At 34.4% G+C, this 25,123-nt stretch overlaps 1 protein-coding gene across 9 annotated transcripts in view; it reads right to left on the bottom strand.

Annotated features, from left to right (window-relative positions):
- The window catches only part of CBLB (Cbl proto-oncogene B), a 428,727-nt gene that overhangs the window by 274,056 nt on the left and 129,548 nt on the right, over positions 1 to 25,123 (bottom strand). For all 9 annotated transcript variants that reach the window (XR_012518787.1, XR_012518786.1, XR_012518788.1 and 6 more), the window contains one exon: positions 13,347 to 13,550. Coding sequence is in view for 6 of the 9 variants with exons in the window: in XM_074404431.1 (XP_074260532.1) it covers positions 13,347 to 13,550 (204 nt within the window). In the remaining 3 variants the exon portion in view is untranslated. The remainder of the gene's footprint in view (positions 1 to 13,346; positions 13,551 to 25,123) is intronic.

Genomic DNA, 25,123 nt, shown 5'->3' with positions numbered 1-25,123 from the left:
TATTGATTATATGTACTAAATTCACCAAACCTCATTTTCCTGAGTTCTCCTAAATTAGAGTAATATCCCATGGAAGAGTAGATAATTTAACAATCTCTTCTGATAGTAATGCATTATTCTTTGCTGAAACTTTTGCTATTTTTAAAAACAACTATGCAATTAGGGTACTGAAGCTTTGCATTATCTTTTATTGCTGGTAAAATTCAGACACTATGAAGATTTGTAAACATTTTTAATAAGTAATATTCATATTAAAGGTCACTTTTAATTTATTTGAGTCATCACAAATTGTATTTTTCTTTCCTTCCTATTTGAAAGTCTAAGAAAAAAAGGAAATCTAGCACAATGTGGCATAATCCAGTTCATAATTAATATTTTGGATGAGATATTAAAAATTCAGAACATCCGAGTTTATCAGCTCACTTTAAAGAATAAAAAGCCTGTTCCTTTTTCTCCTTCTGAAAATAAAATAAACCAAAGTAGATCAATTCAATGCAGACTAAAATTATTTCTCCTTTAAAAGATAATGCTGTATTTATATAATATCCACATTTTTAATTTTTATTTTTGCATTTTAAAAGACTTTCAATTCTAGAATAACAGGCTTTTCCCCTGTACAGGCACAGTTCAAACAGCTCTATAGCTAGGACCTGAATGTGGCAATTCATCTTTAGTCTACCAGTTTATATAATCCCCTAAATTGACTCCTTCATCAGCCATTTCCTCCACCCTTTTCTGGGCCTTCTTCTGTAGTTCTAATCCCCAGCTCAAATTACCCAGGCAGTTTATTTTTCTCTACATATGACAGGTGATAAAGGGAAATATTGGGGTAAAACAATAACAACAAACAAACACAGAAGCAATCCCCAGGCTCAGGTTCAAATTCTAAGACAATGAACTGTGCTAATTTAATTATTGCTTACTGATTCATCCAGTTCATCTTAATCACTACTACTTCCATTCTGTATAAAAATGCAGACCAAATATATAAGTATAAAACATCTTGGGTAGAAGAATAGGAAAGGATTCATTTAAATTCCCAATAATAATAGTCAGTATTTTGTTCATAGAAATACTCTTGATTAGAAAATGTAAATTTCAACTGTGGCCATCTCACTAAGTTCTAATGCCAACTGGTTATGAAGAACAATATTTTTTTTTCATTTGACTAATCATATAAATAAATGTATAACCTGATTTCAAACCACAGATATCACATATATAAATTTCCTATATTCAAATTTCTTAATTTAAATTTCAGTTATAACATAAAGATGCTATGCAGTCTTGAAAATGTCACCACCTATTGATGCTGTTATCTGTAGATTAAAAAACAAAATTAATCCATTTGACAGGAATGTTATGGGTTAACAGAATTAAATAATGCATTATACAATAAATGCTGATGTAAAACATTTATAAACATTATGTCAAATAAATGCTGATGTAATTTACTTTTTATTTAGATGAAATGATTAGGAAAATGGATTATTTTGATGTAAAAGGCACAGAATGTACTCTATTATCTCCAAATATCTAGTCAAAGCTTGTTCATCTTTACTGCCAAAAAATAATTCCATTAAAGTTATTTCTAAACAAAATGCCCACCCTTGTTATTTCTTATTTTGTCCCAAACAATTCCTTCTACTATCAGGTCTAAAAAATGCATTAGTAACAAAATCAAATATCTAACCAAATAATTAAATTAATTATAAATGAATTCAAAACTCAAATAGAAATGCCTCTTGGATTATTTGCTATTATTAGCACAATCCATTAAAAAATATAGAATTGAATTTAACATGATTAGGTTCTTTTTTCTTAAACTAGAAAGGATCTTAAACAAAAAAAAAAACAAATGAGAAAAGTAGTGTAAGAATTGGATTAGGCTTATAAGTTTGGGGGTATGCATGCTGTCAAACTGTTTGCCATAAAAAATACATTTTACTGGTTAGGCACTCCTCTCCTTGTATCTTTTCCATTTTCTCTTTATTTTACTTTTTCTCTCTTCATTATAAAGAACATAATTTCACTATAGGAAATTTTGGAGTTACAGGGAAAAGTAAAGATATTTTAGAGAACACCCACATATCGCTATTGGTGATGGTTCCTAATCACATACACAGTGATAAGTCTACTCAGTGTTTCTCAGCATTATACAAAAAAAAAAAAATGTAGCTGATCTTAAAACATTCTTCATGAACATAATTTTAAAGTGCAGTGCATATATGGATATATCAGCATTTTGAAAACTATTCCTGTGCAATGAACACTTAGGCATGTTTTCAGGTTTATTATAAAGTAGTATCATAAAGAAATCTTTATATATATATATATATATATATATATATATGTGTGTGCTAGTTTTTAAGGAAAGAATCATAGAATTGTTTTGAGCACTAGATACTAGACATGTAACTGTGCTGAATTTATGAACATTCTTAAGACTATTTTGCTGTCCAGATGGTAAAACCAATTTATTCTCTCACCAGCCATGTATGGTAATTACCATCACACAAAACTCAGAGGCAAAGAATATTTGTGTTTGCTTTGATGCTTGTCATTTCAGTGGCCCATACCAATGTTTAAATTTGCCCTTCCTTCTTTGACAAATAATTTGAAAAAAAAATTGCAATATTTGTTGGATATGTGTATTTCTTCTTTGGGTCACTAGCTTTTTATGGTGTTTTGACCCCATATCCACTCATTTCCTCTTTGTTGATGTGAAAGTGCTCTTTATACATTAGGACAGTGAACCTCTTTCTATCTGTTATAATTGCTGTCACTATTTTTTCTGGACAGTTTAATTTTTCTGATTTTTATATGGTACGGATTTCACCTGCGTTCTTCTGGTTTTCATGTGTTAATGAATAACTCAAGTATCATGTCCTTTTTGGCACTGCCTAAATCAGTTCCTTTGTCTGTCACTCCTTCATGTTGATATCACCACTCTTAAAGAAATATAAAAAAGGTGAAAAAATTAGGTCATAAAGCATAGAAAATAGAATGTGAACACAGAATTAACTGTACAGAATTTATTCATAGTATCTGAAATATTTATGTAGAGGTTAACTGCAAAAATTGGGAAAGACAGAAACATCCCTTCAAGTTACAAGATACTGATTAGTTTCATTTCATTCCTTTATCTTGATTTTACGTGATCCTCACATTTTTCTAGTATTATACTTATTTCTAAAACTTTAAAATAAATTCTGTTTCAGCTCTTTACAAATACAAAGGCTTAGCCAGCCTTGATTTCTTCCTGTATTATCATCACACCAGTGTATATGTCTAACTAGCAATTTCTCTTAAAGTCTTTAATCCTGGAAACAGATGAGCACATCTTTTACAAACTAGAATCCTGGTGTTCTAGAAATTTAAAGGCCACACTGGATTCTTTTAAGTCTACATGCTCACCCTTTGCCTCTGGAAATGAATTAACACTATTATTTATTTCTCTGACAAAATGCACAGGATCCTTTATAAGTACCTTGATGAACAGATAAATCCACATTTGCAATCTTAACGGAAAATCCTGACAGAGAAAATTTAAGAAGTAAAGTAGTCAAAGCCCATCTCATTATGTTCAGTTATTACCAATAATAATCAGGCACTCATTCTATTTTAGTCACTCTTCATTTTATCCACACCTTTAAAGAGCCATTTTATAAAAACGTTAATAAGATTCATTAATATGGAAATGGCAAAACATTTGGTAAGAAACTTAAAGCACAGTCAGGCTTATTATAAAAACAGGACAAGAGAAAATCTCTCGAATTACTAATAAGATGAGAGTTCTGACAGTCCCAGAGATAATCAAAGTCAATTTTATAATACTTTTAACATAATTTTTCTTTAATGAATTTCCATATCTGAACAAGGTATACACATGAATAATAAGGATGATGAGAAGGACTCTGAGAGTCTATGTTTTTCTATAAATGTGTGAAAATTAATAAAGGACATTGCTAAAACTTTTATCACATGATAAAATATTCTAAGTATATTTTACTTGCTACTATTCTCTTGATTCTTTTCTTTTCACCTTATTTTGTGAACAAAACAAAAATCAAAAGTACTTAAAGTAGTAGCCTATACAGAATATTATTCATAGAGGGTGTATATACTACAAAAATGCTTACACACACACTCACATATTCATATGAAATTAAAGCTTAAGTATAACTGACTTCTGTTATCTATTTTTGAGTCCTTCCACAGATAAACAAAAGCTTATATGAAGAATGTTGTGTAAGAGCAATACAATTATTTCGTGCTTATCCATGATCATACTTCCAGAAGTCTCAACCTATGAGAACTCAGGAAGAAACTCAAAATGATACAGGCAAGTCCTTTGAAATAGGAGAAACATTTTTTTTTTTCACTTCTTCCTACAGAAACAGAATGTCGGTACCCTGTTACCTACCTAAGAATATGGACATTCGATTGGTGTGTAAAATGAAGTTCACTAATTTAAAGGTTGAATTACTGTCTATGTTCCACTAGTAACTTCTGGAAATGTTCAGATAATACAAATTAGAAGCAATAAAGAAGTGGAGGAAAACAGAAACCTTTATACTAAGAAACAAGGATTGGAATAAGATCTGATTTCTCTTGAGGTCTGGCAGGGAGGTGGTCAACTAGGCACTCCTTTAAAGTAGCACAGTCTCACACTCGGGGATAATACCAAGGGCACTGCTCTACTGAAATATTAAACACTGTTAATACAAGTGATGATACTGCTTCTCCTTGAAGTACCCTCTTAGGAGAGGGACTTGACCTCCTGGCCTATGATCAGCCTCCATAATCTTGAAATTTCTTTAAAGTTTCCTATTTTATTTTAAACATTTATACAAATTTTATATCCTGATCCAAATATATGTGTGACTTTAATTTAAATTTATGGCTCTCTTCTCTTTATGTGACCTACCCTTAAATCTCGTAGCAAAGTGTAAGCTTCTAGAAATATGTCATGTTGACTATAGTGGCTTCTTAGGCCCTTTGGTTCACTCAGCTGCATAACCAATTTTGAGAAGGCAGGGAAGGGTGACATATAATTCAGAAATATTTCCATAAAAATGGCTGAGAAACAAGAACATTCTGAGAATTAAAGGAATAAATTTCAGCCACTGAAAAAATGCTTTCATGTGAAACCCTTATTGCTCCCCGAATGCCTGCTAAAGCTGGTTTGAACAAGCAATTGCTTTGGTTACTGCAGTTCTTCACCCTACTTTAGATAACACTTAATCATTTCAATTTACTTCTACAGAAAATAAGAACACTGCATCTCTATCTAAATTATTTAATCCTTAAAATAGTATTTCAGCTGACATGTTGACAAGTTTGCATTATCTATGTATTTCAAACTTGAAATGTATTTTAACATTAAATTATTTTAAGGTGGTCATACAATAAAATAACTATGTAGATGTTATTATGTTAAAGAAATTACAAGCAATTGCTTGGTAACCAATAGAACTGTGGCATCTAATTCTTCCTAATAGAATGACAGATATCATTATCTAAAAGAAAAACTTCCATAGACAGCTCAAAAATACTGATACTTAATTCTTAGAAGTACAGCAATATTTCAGGAGTCTTAACACTAGTATAAAAAAATGTGGCCAGGTATGGTGGCTCACACCTGTAATCCTGGCACTTTAGGAGGCCAGGGTAGAAAGATCGCTTGAGGTCAGGAGTTCAAGACCACCCTGGGCATTATAGTAAGACCCCCATCTCTATTAACTTATTTTTAAAATAATATTAGTAACAAGTAATATTTAGCATTTACCATCACTGTTCTAATGACTTTATATATATATATATGAACTCACTTAATCTTAAAGAGGCAGAGTTTTACTGACTAAGTACTTGAGAGAAGGGGAGTGGGTGGGGATATTAAATAAAGCAAGGCACACAGATACTATGTAGGAAAACTAGAAGATAAGCCCAGGCAGTTTGACTCCAAGAAGGTTGCTTTACTTAATAACAATTAAGAACAGTGTCACCACTGATCATATAAATTTAAAAAATTTAAAAAATTAAACTACCTTTTCAGGGGTCTACTGTGTGTCAAGCATTATGCAAAGCTCTAAGAATGCAAATACATAAACAAACAAACAAACAAATAAATAAAGCATAGCCTATGCCCTCACGGAGCTGACAATCTAGCAGAGGCAGTGGACTAAAAACTGGGTATAAGAGTTCAAATGTGGCTTCTTCTAATATACTATGTACTCACGTTATTTTTGAGACATCCGTTACAACATCTTTAATACTGACATCATCTAGCATTTGGATGAGGCAGTTGTTTCTTTTGTTAATCACATGGTAATAAAGAAAATACTACTATTTTGCATGAAGAACTTTTAGAAAATCGGTAAACAGAAAGCAAGTAAAAGACAACAAACCTTGCCTTTGGATTCCTTACTGTGACTCATGACTCTACTTAAATATTGTGGGAAGGGAATGGTGAGGACTAGACTTATCAGTACCAAAGTCAGAATAATCCTTCTTAGGTAGGACCGCCCATGAGTTGCAAGATGTTTAGTATCTCTGTCCCTTCCCACTCAATGCCTGCAGTATTTACCATCCTTTAGTCATTGTGATAACAAAATTGTCCCTATACATTACTGAATATCCTCAAGAGGTAAAATTGCCTATAGTTGAAAACCATGTTCTACATTGCAAATGTCTATTTTTATTTTTGTATTTCGCTTCTGCTGTAATTTTTGTCCTTACCGCTCCAACATGGACTCTCATCCTGTGATTCAGATTTAAACAGAAAACGTAAATAAGTAACACCCTCCTAAAAATAGCTGCAAAAACACTGATACGTACACATAAGCCTCTCCTTAGAATCAGGAATACTATGGAGCAGGAGTCCCTAACCTTTTGGTAGCAGGTACTGGTTTCGTAGAAGACAATTTTTCCATGAACAGTGACAGGGAGGGGAAGGGAATGGTTTTGGGATGACTCAATTGTGTTATATTTATTGTGCACATTATTTCTGTTATTATTACATTGTAATATATAATGGAATAATTATATGCTTCATCATAATTTAGAATCAGTGGGAACCCTGAGCTTATTTTCCTTCAACTGGACAGTCCCATCTAGGCGTGATGGGAAACAGTGACAGATCATCAGGCGTTACATTTCCTAAGGAGCGCACAGCCTAGATCCCTCCCATGTGCAGTTCAAAATAGGGTTCATATTCCTATGAGAATCTATTGCCACTGCTGATGTGAGAGGAGACAGAGCTCAGGCGCTAATGCGAGCTATGGGGAGTGGCTGTAAATACAGATGAAGCTTTGCTCACTAGCCTGTTGCTCACCTCCTGCTGTGCAGCCCGCTTCCTAACAGGCCACAGACTGGTACTGGTCCAGGGCCTGGGATTTGGGGACCCCTGCTATAGAGGCTTTCTTCATACTTATCAGAAAAAGCAATATTTAGATGACATGCTAAATTTTTAATTAGCAATATCTATTTTAATTAAAGAAGGCCACAAAGAAGAATGCATAACGAAGATAGAAGAATAACTCCCTTGACTTCTGGTCATACCCATTTTTGTTCTAATATGGCCCTTCATTAAGATTTTAAATATTATTTTAAGGAAATATAATGTTTAAGACCATAAGAATTAATCTGGGCTCATTTACTAGTTCAGTCTGTCAACATTTTAATTTTATACGCAAATATTTATTTATTTCAAATGTAAATGTCATATATTTGGTGATTAATACTGTTAAAAACTGTGAAGATTCCTCTTAATTCTCTGGCAAAATGAAGCAAATCTCTGGGTAGCAGCACTCTTTTTTAGCTCTGATCCGACTGAAGTCAGAGAGAAGGCTGTGATCTTACTGACCACATCCTGGACTTTCTTCAAGGGCTCACATCAGATCTAATCGTCCTAGGATTCTGACAGCTTGAAACCTCAAGCAATGATACAGATTCAGGCAAAATCTACAACATATTGTAGTTTGAATCATAAAATACTTTCTATCAAGGAGGGAATCAAAACTATGTATTAGACTTTTAGGTTCTATTTGCTTCTATAACAATTAGCATTATTAAACACATTTAACTACAAAAGAAATAATAGAAATACACTATATGTTAAGTATGCTACTGTTTATAAACTCCAGCTGTGGATATCACCATGGTAACAGGAATATAAAATCAAAGCAGTTTTCCATGTTATGATGGAAGCATTACTCATTTAAATAATCTAATATGCTTAAGACAGGCAGAAACAATTTCATAATATTATCCCCAGCCCGCTCACAAAAGAAAAAGATCAGGTGAGTATTCAAAATGGCAGATAGAAACAATGGAATCATTCTGTTGGACAATCACTGGCAGTTACTCTTTTAACTGAGAGAATAAAATGTTTTAAAAATAAATGAGTGAAGGCAGTCATGGTGGCTCATGCCTGTAGTCCTAGCACTTTGGGAGGCAGTGGCAGCTGGATTACTTGAGGTCAGGAGTTTGAGATCAGCCTGGTCAACATGCGGAAACACTGTCTCTACTAAAAATACAAAAATTAGCCAGGCATGGTGGCAGACACCTGTATTTCTAGCTACTCAGGAGGCTGAGGCAAAAGAATCACTTGAATCTAGGAGGCAGAGGTTGCAGTGAACCAAGATGGTGTCCTTGCACTCTAGCCTGGGCAACAGAGCAAGGCTCCAGCTCTATACTAATTAATTAATTAGTTAATTAAAAAAATCAATGAATGAGTGAATGAAAATATATGAATCAATGACAAAGAATGATTTAAAAAATAGAGGAAGAACATTCAGGTAGAACTACTATGTCAAAATGACCATGTGATATTTGTTTATAACCACTTCTGTAGGAAAAAACTGGATAAAATCTATTAGCTTGATGTTTTGTGTATACATATATTTAGTATTCAGGTTGGAACAAAGTAAAAAATATGCATAAGATTAGATCACTGACCTAAAGGAATATATGTGCAGGCATGTGCATTTATTAGTTCACTTAGTAACTATTTACTGACTATATTTAGATGCCTGGGAACACAAACACAAGGCATTGTCCTTGGCCTTAAGAGTTAACAGTCTAATAGAAAAGATAGTCATTTAAATAAAATATAACTTTAGTGTAACTCTTGATATAGAGAAGTACATATAAAGCACTACAACATAATGTCATAGTGATATTTTTCCAAATTATTCAAAAAGAATAATGCTTGTATCTACATAAAGATTTAGGTTTTATTGAAAATTAAGTGGTACACATTTAAGAATACAATAAAAGTCACAATCAGCTTCAGTGACTAGAGGCAGATGAGTAGACATAAAGACATTTAATTGAAATATAATTCTTCAACTTACCAACAAATAACTACAAGTAGATTAAATGTCTAAAATATCTAACTGCCATAGGAAACTATAACAAGATTGTTGTGAAGTAAACACTGCTGACTGCCTAATAAGCTACTGAAGTGTGACGTCTAGGACAAGAATGCCTGAGGATCAATGTAAAAATCTCTCAGTTCCCTTGGCAGAAAGCTCATCAGTATGCCAGAGGGAATGAAATATGAATGGTCTTGAGAGCATGTGAAAAGATCAGGGAGAAACACTAGAGTCACCCTGGAACATTCTGCTTCTCATGTTATGTTCTCAGCATTTCCTTTGGATTGTTGGTGCCACTACAGAAAAGAAGTTCAAGCTTCAACTTAATTCAATGGAAAGCAGGTTGAAACTGTGACTTTTCCCAAATTCACAAAGGGCAAAAATACTGTTTTCCCCCAAGTGGTAAGGTATACAAAATTCTTTTTTTTTTTTTTTTTTTTTTTTGAGACGGAGTTTCGCTCTTGTTACCCAGGCTGGAGTGCAATGGCGCGATCTCAGCTCACCGCAACCTCCGCCTCCTGGGTTCAGGCAATTCTCCTGCCTCAGCCTCCCGAGTAGCTGGGATTACAGGCACGCACCACCGTGCCCAGCTAATTTTTTGTATTTTTAGTAGAGACGGGGTTTCACCATGTTGACCAGGATGGTCTCGATCTCTCGACCTTGTGATCCACCCGCCTCGGCCTCCCAAAGTGCTGGGATTACAGGCTTGAGCCACCGCGCCCGGCTCAACAAAATTCTTGAAAGAATTTCTCTTAAAGCCCAGACCCACCCTCTGACATGGATCACTGAAGATGAAACCCCATTTAGTAAAGAAAATTGAAATGTCTTCACAGCTGAAAAACATTGCCACGTGGAGCACTTGAACTACTTGAGCTGTTGTATCTCAGATACTTTTCTGTCATTCTCTATTATCCATCCATTCAATAAACATTCTTTAAATGCTTATTATGTCCTAGATCTGGGCTGCAAACTTTTTCTTAAAGGGCCAGGTAGTGAATATTTTAGGAAAAGATGTAAAATTAAGGACATTTTGTAGGTACTTATAAGGTAATTTAAATATATACCACTTAAAATGTAAAAATCATTTTTAGTTTGCAGAAAGAAGGGTCACAAATCAATAAAACCGGCATTAATAACATATGTTATTCTCTCAACAATTTAGGGAGGTATTATTATTCTCATCTTTCAGAAGAGAAAATCAGACTCAGACTAGTCATGGGTTTTTTTTGTATTTGTACATTGTAGAGCCAGTATTCAAACTTATGTCTTCCAGGGAACAGAACATCAATATTACCAACTCCCCATATTTTGCTGTCTCACATGCATAGCGATAGAATGATTTTTTTTTTTTTTTTGAGACAGAGACCCACTCTGTCACCCAGGCTGGAGTGCAGTGGCGTGACCCTGGCTCACTGCAACCTCTGCCTTCTAGGTTCAAGCAATTCTCCTACCTCAGTTTCCTGAGTAGCTGGGATTACAGGCATGCACCACCATGCCTGGCTAATTTCTGTATTTTTTGTAAAGACAGGGTTTTACCATGTTGGTCAGACTGGTCTCGAACTCCTGACCTCATGATCCATGGACCCTGACCTCCCAAAGTGCTGGGATTACAGGCATGAGCCACTGCGCCTGACCGGATGAAATGATTTCTAGTAACTCAGATTATGAAGTATATCCTAGAATACGTATTACATAGCATTATTAATTTTAATTAACATTGGTAGTAATATAGTGAAGATTTATGACCTCGGTGACCTGACATTCTTCAAAATTCTTAAGTCTTTGATCCCATTTGATCGTCACAACACCCAATGGAGAAGCTCCTATTATTTTTCTGTTTTACAAAGAAGGAAGCTGAGGAAGAAAGAGGTTATATAACTTGCCTAGCAGCCCATTGCTACTCTGTAGTAGAGCTGGTGCTTTATTCCAGGTCTTCCTCAAGTTCACTTTATCTGTCTTGAGACTCAAGTCTCAAGTCTGTTTCTATTTGAGATGATTTTTTCTTGTTCATCCTTCAGGATTGCAGAGGAATAACTACTTTCTTTCTTCTATTTCTTATATAAAAACATCACATAATTCAAACTATTAATACAACTATATCTGTTGGGATTTAAGAGTGAAGTTATGTGTAGTTTTCTGAGTACTAAATTATAAAAAGTATTAAAAAACAGTAAGATAAATAATAAAAGTCATTTCAGAAAAAAGCAAAATTTGAGAGTAGCCATGTTGGTGATGTTAACATATCTTCATATGTAAAATTTTTTAGGTAAAATATCCTAAATAAATGTATTTGGTCAGCAGGGAACACTGGAAGGGAGAAAATGCAGGATTTTCTCAAGAGGAAAACTCAGACACAGCTTTGAAAATAAAGTAATTCAAAGAAATGCCTCATCGAAATTCCAGTACCAAGCATTTCATTACTACAGAGATTGATGAATACAGTGAATATAATCTGATGCCATTACACATTATCATCACCCCACCTAGTGACAATGGCCAATAGGTTTCATGCTACCTGCCAAATCATAAGGAATTCCAGTGGCAGATCTTCAGGGCTGTACTGAAAAGGCTCTGTAAGCCAAGTCTGAATTCAGTGGGGTAAGCATCATGACTGATCAGCCAAGCCTGCCCACGTCAGGAGGAAGGGTGGCAGGCAGCATATACGCAGACCTTTCACACCACTCAATCCCATTTCTCTGATTCTGAGAGCAAAAAAGTTCTGAAACTAATTGGGATTTCATAAATCTTTCTGTCCAGGGAATAACCTGATATCCAAGAGTCTACCTCTCTTGACCACTATATTTCTGGTCTGCAAATTAATCAGTTGACATTCTGGTTCATTGATTAGTCTGTTGTGTACTTGGTTATATAAACTTTACTGGGCAGTAACGTCCATTCTCAGTGAGCTGACAAGGTCAATTTTTCTGAGTCAACAACTTTGATGAGCAAACTCAGACTCTGGTAAATTCACAAAGGTACATCTTATGTGACCTCCCAAAAGCCAAACAGAGAGACAGCCTTCCCATGAAGAAAAAAAAACTGACAGAGACTTCTTCTCGACTTGAACAAAGAATATTTTTGATCAAGTTCAGTTTCACCATTTCCAACTTTAATAATTTCCTTTCTTAAATATTTCCTTCAAAGATCTGATATTGCCAGTGTTAGATGATGTTTAATTCTATACAAACACTCTCATCACCTCTCATTATGATGTTTAAAACCAGTGAGAGTACCTTGAGCAGAATCCAGTTCTCTCTCAATCTCTGATTATATCAGCCTGTCAACATTATCTTCCCACCCTGCACAATGACATTTCAATGATGGACGACATATATCGCGGTGGTCCTATAAGATTATAATGAAGCTGACAAATTCCAGTGCCAGGTGACATCATAGCCATCTTCATGCCATAGCACAAAGCATTACTCACGTGTTTGTGTGACGCTGGTGTAAACAAACAGACTGTGCTGCCAGTTGCATAAACGTATACCACATATAATTATGTATAGTACAGAATACGTGATAATGATAATAAATGACTATGTTACTGGTTTATGTATGTACTGTACTATACTTTTTATCATTATTTTAGAGTATACTCCTACTTATGAAAAAAGTTAACTGTAACATAGTTTCAGATAGGTTCTTCAGGAGTATTTTAGAAGAAGGCACCGTTATCACAGGAGACAACAGCTCCACGTGTGTTACTGCCACTGGAGACCTTCCAGTGGGACAAGATGTGGAGGTGGAAGACAGTGATACTGATGATCCTGACCCTGTGTAGGCCGAGGCTAGAGAGAGAGAGAGAGGGGGTGAGGGAGGGGTGAGGGAGGGGCGAGAGAGGATGTGTGTGTGCGCACCTCTTTTCTAAACTCAAATACGCTCAGTCATACTCCATTTATGATGGCATCATTTGTTTTTCATATGGTCATACCACTGTAATAAACCCACATTTTCTAGTTCTACCTTTCGGACATTTGCCAGCCGATTCATCATCAAGGACTCCTCTCGATCATCATCGTCGTCCAAGTCGAGCATCGGCATGCCAAAGGGGTCAATGATGCTGCAACACCTGGAGCCTTCATCTCTTGGATCAAAAGGGTCCACGATTATGGGCTCAGTTCCTTTTATTTCACAACGACAGAAAGGGCAGCCCTGACCATCCGACTCCTAAACAAACAGAAAATTCATTGATTGGTTCAGAAATGCTAATGTTCTACAACTATAAAAAAGTTGCCCTTCCCAAAAAAAGTTTTTGGGGTAGGAGGTGGGGGAAGATTTGTCTTGAAGAGGCAGTGGATGTAAAAGATGGAGCCAACAAAATATATAATAGTCAGTATCTTCTGTTTCCTAAGAAAAGGAAGTATTTTTAAAAGTTTGACTTTCCCAAGAAAAGAAGCCTCTTTATTTTCCTGAATGTTCACTTGTAATTCTAATGTATCAATGCATTAGAGTCCTGAAGAAAACCAGAAATTGAATCATATCTCTCTTGATGAAAAGACAGCAGTACTAACTAAACATTCCATAAAAAGTACATTTTGGTAAAAAATTTATAATAAAGCAGTAGCACTGGTGAGAAAAATTCAATTCAAAATCTAGTTTAGAAAAGTTCCTGTGCATCTAACTATGGCTAAATATTTGCTTTAACTGCCTGTGTATTTAAAAATCTTTATCCACAATTAGGAAAATTTAAAATGTGTACATTTGTATTCAGAAACTATCATCTGTCCTGAAAGCTTGTCATCCTGACACACAGCTGATCTGGAATAGAAACTACTCTGTGAGACACTAAGTTCTGCCCCTTATCTTGCTTTTAAACAATATGATGCAAAAAGATTTGTGCAAATACTTTTGGGTTGGAAATGTATTTACTGGTCAGTATTGGATGTTTTGCTCAAAGTCTCCTATGTTCATTTCTTAAAGCTACATTAAAAATTCACAATTTGCAGGGAAGTTAAAAAAAACAAAACAAAACTGTTTTCTTCCCCTACAGATAACATTACTTTCCAGAGAAAAGATGGTGTATGATATTGTCCACCCTATTTTTGTTTTTGCATTATACCATGACTTTAGCAATGTGTTATTTAAAAGTAGCAAAAATCATAATATTACTTTAAGGAAGAAACTGAATGAAATAGCACCATTTTAGTGGCAAGACAAGGGATGCAGAGAGTTGACATCTTTAAAGAAACTGTTACATAAGTAATTCAGGACTATCCTATCCACCTGGTTTAGTAGGAAATTAGTGATCTACCTGCCCAACAGTGATGTTTGGTCCAGGATGGAATACCTCTCTCTCCCTCTCTTCTCACTGAACAACTACCAAGCATCTACTTAGTGGCAGATCTTGTGATAGTTTATTCTTTCTAAGCTTCATTCAGCTTAACAAATTGAACACCTCCTTTGCCAAACAAATTGTCAAAAAAGGAAAAACCTTGGCTTGATTAAGAGAAAAAAATGCAACATTCCCTTATTCATCTGCTTGTACATAATCTGGAAAGGAAACTTGTAACGGTAAAATAGTTGAACTAAGGTGATACAGAGAAATATAGACATATAAATATAGAATCCTTCAAGGTTTACCACCCCACACATTCAGGTCTGGTGGGCTTCAAAACGCACTAAATATTATTTGCACCATCATTTTACAGATAATAAAATGAAGATTTAACCCTTCTATTTCTGATAATCTCACAATATTTTCTAACACAGGAGTAAATATTTAAGAAAAGCTAAATCTTTCTCTTATATATCTAGAGAAAGAATATTAAAGTCATATTCAATATATGCTATCATCCAGGCAAAACTCCCCTTGTGATAAAAGTCAAAAGGGATCCATATTAGGTGCCTATGGAGTATTTTTACAGATCTACATAAAACAATTTCAAAACGATAGTTTTATATAACAGCAAGCTGCACCAGCCTGTGCAGCATAGCTAGACCTCGTCTCTAAAAAAAGATAATGTTTAAAACATTAGCCAGGTGTGGTGGTACACACCTGAACTCCCAGTTGGTTATGAAGCTGAGGTGGGAGTTTCGTTTAAAACCAGGAGTTTGAGGGTGCAGTGAGCTATGATAGCACGACTGCCCTCACCCTGGGTCAGGGTAAGACTCTGTGTCCAAAAAAAAAAAAAAAAAAATCAAGCAAGATCTGATGGTCCCTGTGTCTTTAACACATGAAGAATGAAAAGCAGTACCCTGAGACCTACATAGACACTTAATTTACTCATACATTCAAAAAAATTATAGAAAATCTCAGATATACATAAAATTTGAAGTAAACCTGTAATGAATTTCTATGTACCTATCACCTGACTTCAAAAATTATCAATTCATCTCCAATCCAGTTTCATGTATATGCTCTTATTCCTTCCACTCTTACATTGTTTTGAAGTACCTCCTACACATCATATAAATTCATTGGTAAATATTTTAGTATCATAACTAAAAACCAAGAACCTTTTAAAGACTGAATTTCAGTATAGTATCATAACTAAAAATTATTCCACTCAATCTAAATCACGAAAGTCACATTACTTTTTAGTACAATGCATAGTGTGCAAGACACACTATTAGGCTATACAAGTTTCTCTTTGAACCTCCAGGGTCAACTCACATATTGCTCTGGTTAAACATAAACATCCAGTTTATGTGATCTATTTCCTCATAAGAAGTAACTGAAAAGACTGACTTTTGAAGGAGTAGGAGGTGAAAGGCAACACCTGTGTCTTCACAGAACAAGAAAAAACCGAGAACTGTTCATCTAAAATTGAATTAGATTTTTCTCTATGCTAGTTGAAAGTTTAATGATATACAAATTACTGATGTGTGTTAAGAGTACCTGTTATAAGAGTAGATATCACAAAATACATCTTCTCCTCAGCTTTGTTGTTGAGAGTTTATATTACTCATCAGATCAACAAACAGCTGAAATGAACATCAATTTTGAATTGCAAACACAGATCACACTGAATGTGTCTCTAATGGTACTTACTCTAATATGACTTCATCTATCACACTTTATAAATGGACTACCGTCACATGCAAATTACACCTAGCCATAAAGTCTCAAATGCTACTTCGGTTACTCTAGTTTCTGTTCAGGTGGTTGATTAAATACACATGAAGAATGTCTTCAATACAATAATTAAAATAATGTTCCTGCCAATGTACACTTAAGGCAAGATCAAATAATATGTGTTAATGAAGAAGAAAGACCAGTAAATATCTGATTTTCTATTCCCCACCATTCTGTGAATGTTAAGAGGAAGTACTGAGGACTCCATCTATTCTAAATGACTCAGTAGGTTTCACTTCCTCAAATAAGAAAATCCTCTAAATCAAAGGATACAGAAGTTATTAGTGAATACCATACACAGCTGAAACAAAACTCTTGTCATTTCTCATAATATCGTTAAATAATTCAGACTCACATCTCAACCATTAATACTCTAAGTTAGTGACATTACTTAAAAATATAACTTTAGGTAAACTCAGAATAAAATAACATTGACAAATAGAAAAAAAATTTAAGCTTTCATAATACTCCATTCTCCACAAATACTCTGTAAAAATCCAAACGAATATTGTTAGTACCATCTCATCATAATCATCATCATCATGTACCAACCGTCTTGCACATTTTGTTTAAATATTGCTAAGACATACATACTACATCTTAGATACTTTCTTTTAAATGTTTTACAAGATAGCATTATATATAGTATAATTTATTTGCTTTCAGAATGATTATTAGAGGCACATTTTGACAAGGTCAGTCGCTTTATGCCTTCCCACATACATAATACACATCAGGGCTGTAAGGTATACATAAGACCTCCAAAGTCTCATTTTGGAGTGAGTGTATTTTATGTTTTTACTGTATCTGTATGCATATGTATGTGTGTATTTTTTTCTTTATCAATAACTTCTAATTTATATTACCTTGCTGTATTTCATGTAGCTATGTGGTTGTCACAAATCTTTTTTTAAACACAGCAATTATAACTGGAAAAATTATATGTAAATAAATGCACTGAGAATAGGTTGGATCCATACCAAGAATTTTCAAAGCACAGTATCTCCCACAGAAACTCAATAACTTCTGGCTGAAAGAATGAATGAAAGAATAAAGAAGGATAGCTAATAGTAATCTTAGACAAAATGTCACAGAGTGGGAGAGATCTTTGGTTCTGGTTTATTTCATGATGCACAAAGGAAAAAGACATTGGTGAATCCAGACGCCTATAGTTTTGATTTGGGAGGCCCATAAAGGCTTCCACAGAGAAGCAGAAAAGGAGCACAGACTTTCTGAATTAGGATACTTGGAATGGACATCCACCTCCCCCAGTTACAGCTGTGAGACACTGGACAATTCATTGCATCTCATTTAAAATAAGATAATGCACATTTAGAGACACCGTAAAGATAAAGTGAGATAAATTAGTTTAAAGCTTATAAAGTGCTGTAAAAATATACAAATTTACAAATTCCAGTTGTCATAATTAATACAAAATAGTTTCAAGAATAAATATAATAAGAAAACTGAGGAAACATATCTTAACATTTGAAAAAACTCACGTCTTTATATAAATTCCATTTTGCAATGAAATAAATACAATTTAAAACCTACAGAATTATCAGTGTGCATAGATTAACCACAACTGGAAATATGAGATATCTCCTAAGTACTTTATTAGAAACAATAACAACTAAAATTCTAAGCACTGTTGTAAGCACTCTCTAAATATGAATTCATTTAATCCTATAAGGTAGGTCCAATTATTGTCCCCCATTTTACCAACAGGAAAAAATGATTTACTAGTTTGATGAAGGTCACATAGCAAGCAAAGCTTAAGGAGGAAATCACAACAAGGGGATCTATTTCAAGAGTCTAATCATTTCAACACTCCATTACCGGATCTACATTTAGTGGTTTTTCAATCTCAGATTCACAGCCAAAGTTAAAATACAGGTGAAAAACAGCCACTTGCTACTACTGATCATTCATAAATGTAAAAACTTTAAAACTATTTTGCTCAAATTGCAAATTTCAAAGTTAAAAAAACTACTACAATCAATGAATATTCTGTTCACTCTAACTGAAAACATTCAGCTCTTTAACAGGAAGACGTAAAATTCATCTGAATAATTACACCATTTCTGGGGATATGTTTTTACATAGTAAAAGCTTTTTGTTTCAAACACTGTTGCTTGAATTCAATTTAAAATGTTAATGCATAAAGCTGGTCTAGAATGAGTGGGTAATTTAGAATGAGTCTACGTTCTAAAGACATTTAAAAAATGGTGTCAACTTTAAAAACACCTATGAAAGATCCATGTAGGGGTCAACTGAAAATGTTTCCAAAGTGCCAGTTCTGTTACTGTCCAGACACTTTACAATACAGTGAGCATCCATCCAATTTAGTCATTAGACTTAAGAGTCAAGCACTTACTCTGCTAGACTTTCTTTTCTCATATCCATCATTTCCTTTCCTTTTCTAGTACATTACTCTAGTTCATAATGTTATTATAACATTTTTGCGCAACTCTAGCAGCTTCTATATTACTCTCAACATGAAAGAGAAGCTCCAACATTTAATTTCATTTATACAAAAGACGCAACAGGTGGTTAAAGACAAAAGTACCAATTTAAAACGTTCATAAAGGCAAGTATTATTTTCTATTTATAGTACTAAAGTTATAAAATTTCAGAGGCTAGAAATTTGACGACTGGTTGCCTTTGAAGGAAAATAGAGTAAAAGATTTCTCGTTTTTAAAATTATTACGATTTTATGAGGCAGAATCTTGCTCTGTTACCCAGACTGGGGTGCAGAGCCGTGATCTCGGCTCACTGCTACCTCCACCTCTGGGGTTCAAATCATTCATCTGCACTTTCAGCCTCCCAAGCTGCTGGGATTACAGGAGCCCACCAACATGCCCAGCTATTTGGTATTTTTAGTAGAGACAGGGTTTGCCGTGTGGGCAAGCTGGTCTTCAACTGCTGACCTCAGGTGATCCATCCACCTTGGCCTCCCAAAGTGCTGGGATTACAGATGTGAGCAACCACGCCTGGCCAAAGATTATTTCTTATTGCTTTAAATGTGATCATTTGAGCTTCTTTCCTCTCTCAGACAACTATATACTTTTCCTCAGCAACACTCTCTACATATGGAACATCTATAAATCTCTTTAATCATATTTCACATTAAAATTAGAGTTTACTGATTTTTTGGTGAATTACTGTTTTCAATATTCTGATACCTTTCCTTTAGATTATATTAAACAATATGCAGGAAGAATAACCACAGGAAAATTAATTTTACATTTAATTGAATTAAAGTCCTTGGCAGTAATTCAAAACATAGCCAAATATCCAACAGACAAAGATATCCATTTTTTATTTTGGAAGGAAGATGTAAAGAACACTGTTTAGAGTTTGTCCCATTCAGGAGCTCAAAAGCCATTTTCTTTCTTTCTTTTTTTTTTAATAATTCAAGTTCTGGGATACATGTGCAGAATGTGCAGGTTAGTTGTGCAGGTTAGTTATTCAGGTATCCACGTGCTATGGTGGATCAACTCATCATCTACGTTAGGTATTTCTCCTAATGCTATCCCTCCCCTAGGCCGCCACCCCACGACAGGCCCTGGTATGTGATCTTTCCCTCCCTGTGTCCATGTGTTCTCACTGTTTGACTCCCATTCATAAGTGAGAACACGCGGTGTTTGGGTTTTTGTTCGTCAGTTTGCTGAGAATGATGGTTTCCAGCTTCATCCATGTTCCTGCAAAGAATATGAACTCATCCTTTCTTATGATTGCACAGTATTCCATGATGTATACATGCCATATTTTCTTTATCCAAGTCTATCGCTGATGGGCATCCGGACTGGTTCCAACCAATCTCTGATATCGTGAAGAGTGCTGCAATAAACATATGTGTACATGTATCTTTAAAGTATAATGATTTACAGTCCTTTGGGTATATACCCAGTAATGGGACTGCTGGGTTAAATGGAATTTCTATTTCTAGACTCTTGAGAAATCGCCACACTGTCTTCCACAATGTTTGAACTAACTTACGCTCCCACCGACAGTGTAAAAGCATTCCTATTTCTCCGCATCCTCTCCAGCATGTTGTTTCCTGACTTCTTAATGATTGCCATTCTAACTTGCATGAGAGGGTATCTCACGGTGGTTTTGATTTGCATTTTTCTAATGACTAGTGATTATGAGCTTTTTTCATGTTTGTTAGCCACACAAATGTCTTCTTTCGAGAAATGTCTGTTCATATCTTTCACCCATTTTGATGGGGTTGTTTCTTGTAAATTTGTTTAAGTTCCTTGTAGATTTGGGGTATTAGCCCTTTGTCAGCTCGACAGATCACAAAAATTTTCTCCCATTCTGTAGGTTACCTGTTCATTCTGATGATAGTTTCTTTTGCTGTGCAGAAGCTCTTTAGTTTAATTAGGGTACCATTTGCCAATTCTGGCTTTTGTTGCCATTGCTTTTGGTGTTTTAGTCATGAAGTCTTCGCCCATGCTTATGTCCTAAATAGTATTGCCCAGGTTTTCTTCTAGGGTTTTTATGGTTTTAGGCCTTATACTTAAGTCTTAATCCATCTTGAGTTAATTTTTGTATAAGCTGTAAGGAAGGGGTCCAGTTTTAGTTTTCTGCTGTGGCTAGCCAGTTGTCACACCATTTATTAAACAGGGAATCGTTCCCCCATTGCATGTTTTTGTCAGGTTTTTCCAAGACCAGATGGTTGGAGATGTATGGTGTTATTTCGGAGGTTTCTGTTCTCTTCCATTGGTCTATACATCTGTTTTGTTACCAGCACCATGCTGTTTTGGTTATTGTAGCCTTGTAGTATAGTTTGAAGTTAGATAGTGTGATGCCTCCAGCTTTGTTCTTTTTGCTTAGGATTGTCTTCACTATATGGGCTCTTTTTTTGGGCTCCATGTGAAATTTAAAGAATTTTTTATTTCTAAGTCTGTGAAGAAAGTCAACAGTAGTTTGATGGGGATATCACTGAATCTATAAATTACTTTGGGTAGTATGGCCATTTTCATGATATTGATTCTTCCTATCCATGAGCATGTAATGTTTTTCCATTTGTGTCCTCCTGTTTGCAGATGACATGATTGTATATTTAAAATACCCCATCATCTCAGCCCAAAATTTCCTTAAGCTGATAAGCAACTTCAGCAAAGTCTCAGGCATTCCTATACACCAACAATAGAGAGCCAAATCATGAGTGAACTCCCATTTACAACTGCTACAAAGAGAATAAACACCTAGAAATACAACTTACAAGGGATGTGAAAGACCTCTACAAGGACAGCCACAAAACAAAAGCCATTTTCTAGATTCCTGAAATAAGCACAGAACGAAAACAATTCCTTAACTTTTAATATTAGGATAATGCTGCAGATTCACTGCTGCATAATATACTACCTCACAAAGGAAGATGTGCAGAAGTTCAGGCTTGAGAAGATAAACATTTTGTTAATATCCCATTAACATGTGGACATGGAAGACAAGTCCCCAAGTTTTATTACCAAGGGCAGCATAGAAACGTTGCACATAGAGTAATATTACTTCAAAAAATGTGTCTAGAAAGGTGATTATTCGGCTTATTTAGTATTCTGTGCAAACTGTGCCTGCTTATTCAATTTATTAAATAACACAGATGTTTCAGAAAGGGTAAAAAGCATCTGACACCTCTTCAGAGGCATGACTAATGGGTCATTATGACAGCAATTAAAGAGTAACCGCTGGCAGCCTGTAACAACTAACTGACACAGCTACTATGCATTTCTTAAGTTTTCTGTTCACTACATAAAATTTAAGTCTCTAATGAATTTCAATTAAACCAAAGTAGGGCATCAGATAGAAAGAAAAGTTGGTGAAGAAGGATTTGCTAAAAATGCACACTGCTGAGCATAGTATGATTTATGGTCAGGGTTTAATATTTCCTATTGGATTCTAACTGATTTATCATAGCTTCTTGGCAGACACGCAGCCTTTAAAATCATTTTCATATCAGCATGCCCAACCAAAGCAGTAGAAAGTAACAAAAAATGTCTAGTAGCCATAATTAAATTTGAAGGATAACAGGATACTTACTTTGAGTAATTATTAATACGATGCTCCTCAATAGGACTTTCAGATTTAATTTTAACTTCTTGAGGCTATGGATTGTGTCTCAGAGTTCTTAGTTCAGAGAATAGTACATAACATGGGACATTGTAGCTGCTCAAAGAATGCTTCCTAAATAAATAAATGAAAATGACAGTGGAAACCATCTAGGTTTGCTTCTACCAAACCAGTAAGGGGAAGAAGCAAAATAACAAATTTTCCTTGTGCACAGTTAAGATTGCAAATTTAATCATATAAAACAGAAACAAAACAAAAACAATGTCTTTAAAGTAGAATTGTCTTGAAAACAATGTCTTTAAACCATTTTTGAATGAGGAAAAAATTTAAAAAGACGTAGGTTATTTTAGCCTAAGTCCAGAGACCTAATACCTTTGAAACATTTCTCTTTATGTATCTACAAGTTTAGATACAATTTCTGGCAATATTTTGTGGAACTATGAAGTATGGTATAGTTTTGTTCTTCTCACTGACATATTTACCATCAGTTAGGTTAAGTGAGCAGCTAGATGAGATTATAGATACGAGATCTTCAGCATAGCTAATGTTTTACAACTCTGCTTTAACTAGATTAACTTTATAAGACTTTTATTTTTATTAAATATCAGAGGCATTTTGCAATAAAACATTTAAATGATAAACAAATATTGCTGTTCATGCAATAATAAAAAGCTGCCAAAACAGATATGTTAGTTGGCAGGAGGCACCACTATGTGAAGACTATCTCTCAATGTAAAAATTATTAGATTATTAGATTATCCAAAAGTAGAAATGTTCAAAAGTTGAAACTTCCTTTGACCAGTAAGATCCCACTGAGATACAGAGACTGTGAAATATCAATTTAGATTTATTGACCTAAGAACAATTTTCTTTAGGGGTAGAGAAAACATAACCCGGGGATCACTGTGCATGTTTTTTTTTGGTACAAAAGAGTGATAAAAGCACAGTCTTATTGCTTCTGGGCTAGTGCTGGTAGTACTGCAAACAATAAAAGTAAGTAACATGGTTCAAGAATGGGTGGAAAAGATAAAAATGTGAAAAGTCAAGGAAATTACACAACAGCTAGTGAATGGAACAGATGAAACTAAACCTTTGAATTTCTAGGATTCATTCTCACATACTGAATATGATAAAAGGTCTTTGAAAAGATCATAAATACTTCTATGAAAATTATTGTAAGAGTTTTTCACAATCAATCTGCAATACTGTCTTTTTATTTAATGTACTTTTAGACTTCTTTTTTCTTTACATTACCTAGCATGTAATCTATAAGTATTTACGGAGTTAACGACCAATGTGCAGATAACATGCAGAGAGAGATTCTAAAATAGGTAAAGTAACCTAGATTCTAGAAAGGAAACACATAAATTTGGAAATATTTACAATATTAATATAATGAGATAAGAGCTTACAGAGACATATGCAAAATGTGTCAGGAGAATACTTATTAATGATGAGCTGCTTTGTTTGAGGAGAATCCAAAGATAATATTGAAACTAAAGATTTGCAAATTTTTCATTAATTTAGGTGCAAAATTCTAAAATCATATTAATAACATTACTCTCTAGTAACATAAATGTAATTTATTATTTCAACCTTTTGAATAGTTTGGAATTCATCATTTTTTGTTAATACTTTACTTAGTAAACTACTTTGTTACTGCTCTCTCACATAACTTTTAAAATTTTAGGTAAACACAGTTTTCAGAGTTTGACATTTAGGTACTTCCTCAATTTCTAAAAGTAAAACTGAGAAGTACTTCAGAGTGAAAAAGAGAAATAGTAAATGTTAAGAATTTATCAACAGTACTGGACATACCTTCATATAAGGTCATTGGGCCAATATTAAAAAATCATGAAATAATTCAAGGAACTGATAAACAGTAAGCAAGAGGAACTACACCAATGTGGAGAATGCACTGTAACCCACAGAAGTGTTGTGGTGATGTAAAGGACACAGCATTAGTAACACAGAATGACAACAACTGGGAAATATTCCCATGTACATTACAAATAAATACATAAGTCCTCAATTACTATCTTTAATCAGATCTTGGAAATTGAGACTTCAAGTGCTACAACTTACTGTATAATGAAATCCATTTTACCACAGGCTAAGCAATAGAAACAAGAGTTAAGGTTCCTACGCATACAGTATTTCACTTTGCTCAAAGTTGCACTTTCCAAGAATCTATTGACAATGTTAAGTTAGGACTTATTGAAAGTACTATTGATTTACTAAGAATAAATAAACTTTCTTTCAAGAAGTATACAGAAAGTAAAATAAAATATCTGTTGCTTTATATTCAGCCATATTTTTCTACTCACACTAGGCTGCAAGGTAAACAACTATTTTTAAAGTTTTATTTATTGTTTTATAGAGACAGGGTCTCCCTATGTTGTGCAGGCTCGTCTTGAACTTCTGGGCTCAACGGATCTTCCCACCTCAGCCTCCCAAAGTACTGGTATTTAGAGGTGTGAGCCAATATGTCCAGCGAGTAAGCAACTGAAACTTTAAACAGTGTATTTTACTAAACAAATGTTTGTCAAACTAACAGCAGCTTCTGACTTTTAACCAACTTAACCTC

This window comes from Saimiri boliviensis, chromosome 8 (genome assembly GCF_048565385.1).
Source record: "Saimiri boliviensis isolate mSaiBol1 chromosome 8, mSaiBol1.pri, whole genome shotgun sequence".
Classification (NCBI taxonomy): Eukaryota; Metazoa; Chordata; class Mammalia; order Primates; family Cebidae; genus Saimiri; species Saimiri boliviensis.
This window is presented reverse-complemented; position numbering and strand designations above follow the sequence as displayed.